This window comes from Juglans microcarpa x Juglans regia, chromosome 5D, assembly GCF_004785595.1.
Source record: "Juglans microcarpa x Juglans regia isolate MS1-56 chromosome 5D, Jm3101_v1.0, whole genome shotgun sequence".
Lineage (NCBI taxonomy): Eukaryota > Viridiplantae > Streptophyta > Magnoliopsida > Fagales > Juglandaceae > Juglans > Juglans microcarpa x Juglans regia.
Window position 1 is genome coordinate 18,606,915 of NC_054602.1, and position 6,000 is coordinate 18,612,914.

Genomic DNA, 6,000 nt, shown 5'->3' on the forward strand with positions numbered 1-6,000 from the left:
CGTCCTCTTCTTAAAAAAAAATCTCCTGTTAGTAGAAACAAAGTTCGAAATTTGAAGGAGAAAGGGCCAAATTTAGAAGCATTTTTTATTTTGAAGCAAAAATGTGTACTGATCAGATGGATTTTTCTTTTCTAAGTGTGTAAAAATGACATGAGAAAAATTGAACATCAAAGAATGGCTAACAAAGGCTTGGTTAAGCCTTTCCTAGGAGTAAAGGACATCTATTTTACAAGGTAAATGAATTTAGAGCCCAAGAACAAGAAATCATAAAGAGAACTATCATTATTAAACTCACTAAAATTGTAACGCCCCAATCCCGGAGGTCCGGAGAGTTAACTCTTAAGATCTAAAATCAACTTAAATAACACAACTAAAAATCCAGAAAATCCGAAACAATGCTAATTCATTTAATCAATCCAAATATCTAAGTAACTCCGTGGGGACAATAAAGAGAATCTCAATAACATAACTTAAAAATTCTCCAAAACGCGAAATTATCCTTAACTCATCAAATCAAAATACCCGAAAAATAAAATCAGTTTACCAACTACGACTCTCAAATAAGCACTAGTACCCTCAGGCACTTATTCCACTTCAATCATCACAACTTGCTAAAACTTCCTACTCTTGTTCTCCAGCTAAACCATCAAAATTATCTAAAAAATATATGGAGATGAGGGATGAGTTATCAACAACTCAGTAAGCAGAGGACATATACTAGTATGTAAACATGAGCATTTACAGAAATCAGAATGCATAACAAAACATTTTCATTTTCAGAGTGCGGAAGCAAAATATGTTATCAAAATATTAGAGCGAAGATTTAGAAACAATTTCATTCAAAAATATCCTTTTTAGCATAGCATAAATGATCATCATCATCATCAGAACATCATATCAGAACAGAAGCCATGTATAACCCCCGTGGTAGGGTTGTGCAATCTGCGGATAACCAAGTAGAACATAAATCACTCTGTCACCAAGGTGTGCACTCAAAACAGAGACCACTACTATAACTCGTGGCAGGGCCATATCCACTATTGTAACCCGTGGTTGGGCCGTATCCACTATTATTACTAGTGGTTGGGTCATATCCAATATTATAACCCGCGGCAGGGCTGTACTGAATAGAACGGAAACAGAATCAAATTCAGAATTAAAGAGTCATGCCAAATGTTTTCAGAGATCACATCTTATCCAAACAGAATACTGAACAAAATCATATTATCTTCGTAATCAAAACAAATCCAAACCATATTTACAATATTTATGCACAAATTTCATATCCGCTCTCATTTCAAAGTTCAAAAACAGAAAGTCAAAAATAAGCTCATATCTACACCAGTCATGACAGAAAATAATTTCTTCTTAAACAGAATCTCATGAATAATGCAGAACAAATATCCGAGGTTGTTTTCAAATTTCTTTTCATAACAAAACATGCACATTTTCCAAAAAGGACCTCGGCTCATTTTATTTTGTGCGAAGTCTAGCATAGAAACCCCGCTTACCTAGACTTCTTAGCTTTTTCAGAATTTTTCTCAAAATATAGAACAATAATTAATCGTCACCTATAAAATAATCACGTAATTCTAGTAAATTTTCAATTAATCACACATTTCGATATTTAATCCTAAACTTCTAAAATAGCCTATTAAAATCCTCAAAACCTAAAATTCAAATAATCACTTTCTAAAATCCTCATTGTTGCTTTAATCACTATGATTAACACATTTAAAAGTTTGATCTATTTATTATTGAAAACAAACTATAAAGTTTAATACTAGAATATATAATTATCCTAAAATATTTTTAAATAAACATAAATATTTTTAAATAGACTAAATCATATATAAAGTGTAAAAACAACATTACTCCAATATTATTTACTCTTAAAATAAATCTTTACTTAATAACATGTTGAAAAATACTTAAGTAATTTTATGAAATCCTAAATATATAAGAGTGTACTATTACATAATATAAATTAAAAGCTAATTAATATATCCTGTATTAGAGGGTAATAAGGAAATTTCAAGTAATTCTTTGAAAACTAAACAAAACCTACGTAAATCTACAGAACATGCATGGCAGGGCTTACTCACGGAGGAAATCACGCGACAACGTGCGACATAGCGAGGGGCTAAGTAGACGGCGGTGATCACGACGGAGCACTGGACGAGAGAGAGAAAGAGAGAGAGAGACCAACGAATGAGGAAAAACAATGAACGACAAGAGTGCGCCGAGAGAGTGACACAGAGGCGCTGTCGGTGGCTTACTAAAAGGGACGCAGCGGAAAAGGAGTGGCGTGGAGTGACCGTCGGAGTTCTCTGTGCCGGTGGTAACTGCATGGAGGCACTGGCACCATGTGTGGTGGCGATGAAAGACAAGAGCACTTTGTTTTCGGTGGCTAAAACAGGGGAATTTCGAATCACTCCGCAGATGGTTGTTCTCGATACTTTGGTGGTGGTGCAGTGGTGTATGGCGGGGGAGCTGGACTTCCAGTGATGGTCAAGTGGAGGTGATGCACGGCGAGGTGGAGCTGCGATCCGTGGAGACGCAGTGTGCACGGGTTACTTCGGTTTTACGCGGAGATGGAGGTGGCAGTGCAGAGGAGGTTGCTGCAAACGTTCAAGGACGCAGGCTAAGACAGTGCGGTGGTTGTTCGGTTTCTCGTGGGGCTTGGGCAGTGCTATCGCACGGTGGTTCGTGTGTTTCAGGCTGGGTTTGATAGAGGCAGTGGGTGGGATGCTGCGCTACGGCTGGTCTTCAAGCGGGTGAGAGGACGCACTGAAGTTGGACGGTGGGAGGGCATGCAACGCTGCAGTTGCTGTTTGCGTGGGGAGGAGTTCCAAGCGGCGACAGTGTTTGGATAGTTTTTCATTGCATGGGAAAAATATTTGCATCTATATATATGTGAGGTGAAACCCTAGATAGATGAGAGAGACGTGTGTGTGCACGCCGTGAACGAAAAATTCGTGTGTATGCATGCCGAGGATGAGAGGCAGACCTAGGGGAAAAAGAAAAATAAAAACAGAAAGAAAAGAAAACAAAATTAAATCTGGTGTTTAAAAAAAATAAACATGTGAAGAAAATATAATAAAATAAAAGAACTAAAAATAAATAAATAGATAAAAATAGTGCTTGGTTGGGTCCGGGTGTTATATTCTCCCCCTTAAAAAAATTTCGTCCTCGAAATTTGCTAGTAACACAAGTAAAGCCCAAATATTTATCCGCTAAAAACACTCTATGCATACCCCAAAAGTCAGTCATATAGTCGAACTTAATTAATATTCCAGAATTGTCGAACCTAATATTCCAAATTCTAACTCTCCAATATTATCGATCGTATTCTTCCATATTTTCCCTAGCCATACACGTTCGCGCACACTGCCATTTCAAGTCCAAAATTAAAACCTCAATAATGCAATTTACAACCAAATAATAAATTCCAAAATCTCCACCTAATATAAAACCTCAATAAATAATGAAATAACTCTCTAATTATCACTCACCAAAATCCAAACTTCCGCTGCTCACTCTAACAACTTATAGTCCTACAAACATTGAATCTCATACATCAGAAAAAAACTAACCTCCACATTTAAGCAGTCCGTACATTTTTTTTCGTCACAACTAACTAATAGAGAACTCCTAAAACAGTATAGTATAATCAAAAGTTTCGAGCTTAAGTCTTGACTAACCTCGATTCGCAAATTTCAAATCCTTAGAAAATCTACTCTCAACCAACTTCAATATTCTGAGCTATATGATTAAAACAGTACCATGCAAGCGTGATTAACCTTGACTCAAATAAAAGGATTTCAAGGATAAATAGAGTGAGGTACCTGTGATCTCGGATAAACAGAGTGAGGTACCTGTGATCTCATTGTTATCGCCCTCAGCATCTTCAGCTGTCAATGCATACACTCAAACTGGTCCCATTCGACGTTGATTGTTTCCCTGTGTCGTTTGTCGGGGACCTAGGGGTGTCTTGAACTTATTCTTGTCGTCTAACAGTAATCGGCATTCTAAGATGAAATGGCCAGCCTTTCTACATCGAAAACATGACCCATTTTCCTTTCTACACTCCCCAGTGTGTATGTGGTTACCAAACTTCCAGGGGTTATTTGATCGATATCCCCTGCACTTGCTTTTGCCCCGAGCTGTTCCCATCATTTCTCTTCTTCCATGGCCCTTGATCCATCACAGAATAAGACCCCTGTGACGCAGTCCTCTTCCTTTGATCCAGCAGTGCTGCGCCTCTTTGAAGACTCCGCTAAAAAACTGTGGCCTTATTCACCAACTCTGAGAAGTTCCGGATTTGAAAGCCCACAATTCGTTCATAAATCTTTTCATTCAGCCCCTGTTCAAACTTACGAGCCTTCTTCTCCTCATGAGGGATCAAATATGCAGTAAAACGTGATAACTCGATAAATCTAGCTGCGTACTGGTGTACTGTCAAAGTTCCCTGTACCAAATTAGCGAACTCCATAGCCTTGTCATCTCGAACTGAGGTTGGGAAAAAGCATTCCAGAAAGATCTGCTTGAAGTGCACCCAACGGACTATTTCCATCCCTTCTACTTCTCTGATGGTTCTTTCAGAAATCCACCATCTTTTTGCTTCTCCCATTAGTTTGAAAGTAGAGTATAGAACCTTCTGTTCGTCCGTGCAGTTTATAACGCAGAGTATCTCCTTGATATCTTGGATCCAGTCTTTTGCTAGGGTTGCGTCACCCCGACCATCGAAAGTGGGAGGATGCATTCGATTAAACTGTTCTACGGTACATCCCCATTCATCATTTGTCGCATTCATACCCGACAGACTTCTTTCCCGACGACAAGGTGGCATCCTGACAACTTGGATTATTAAAAAATAGTACAAGAATAAAGGGTTTGTACAAAATAAGCAAATGATGATAATAGTAAAACAAACATAAGTACATATAAAAAAATTGTACAAGCAACAGTAGTAACTCTATATAACTCCAGACTCTAAACCTTCCATCCTGCCAAAAGCCTTATAAGCGATCCAAAAAACCGAAACGAACCTCAATCAACATGAACAACTCAGAATATCTATAAAAATCCTACCCTTCAAATTCCATAAGATATCTTGCCTAACACCTGAAACTTCTAATACCCTAAGTACCAATAAAGATCACCTCCTACAGTCCACAAATGTCCACACCACAACTCTGAAAATTTCTTCCTAAACCCACAGATATCTAAACCTCCATGGTTTATAGTATGCAGAATTCAAACCTATCTCTGATACCAACTGTAACACTCCGATCCTGGAGGTACGGAAAGTTAACTCTTAATATCTAAAATCAACTTAAATAACAACTAAAAATCCAGAAAATTCGAAACAATGCTAATTCATTTAATCAATCCAAATGTCTAAGTTTCTCGATGGGGACAATAAAGAGAATCTCAATAACATAACTTAAAAATTCTCCAAAACGCGAAATTGTCCTTAACTCATCAAATCAAAATACCCAAAAAATAAAATCAGTTTACTAACTACGACTCTGAAATAAGCACTTGTACCCTCATGCACTTATGTACCCTCAGGCACTTATTCCACATCGATCATCACAACTTGCTAAAACTTCCAACTCTTGTTCTCCAGCTGAACCATCAAAATTATCTGAAAAATATATGGAGATAAGGGGTGAGTTATCAACAATTCAATAAGCAGAGGACATATATTAGTATGTAAACATGAACATTTACAGAAATCAGAATGTATAACAAAACATTTTCATTTTCAGAGTGCGGAAGCAAAACATGTTATCAAAATATCAGAGCGAAGATTTAGAAATAATTTCATTCCAAAATATCCTTTTTAGCATAGCATAAATGATCATCATCATCATCAGAACATCATATCAGAACAGAAGCCATGTATAACCGCCGTGGAAGGGTTGTGCAATCTGCAGATAACCAAGCAAAACATCAATCACTCTGTCACCAAGGTGTGCATTCAAAACAAAG

General features: G+C 37.4%; 1 protein-coding gene across 1 annotated transcript; it reads right to left on the reverse strand.

Annotated features, from left to right (window-relative positions):
• Positions 1-4,279: 4,279 nt before the first annotated feature.
• Positions 4,280-4,816, reverse strand: LOC121265774. Its single transcript, XM_041169444.1, has one exon. The coding sequence runs from the start codon at positions 4,814-4,816 to the stop codon at positions 4,280-4,282; it is 537 nt and encodes a 178-aa protein (XP_041025378.1).
• Positions 4,817-6,000: the final 1,184 nt, after the last annotated feature.

What these genes read in the sequence shown, in the direction of transcription:
- LOC121265774 (XM_041169444.1), bottom strand. Translation starts at nt 4,816, where the DNA reads ATGAATGCGACAAATGATGAATGGGGATGTACCGTAGAACAGTTTAAT.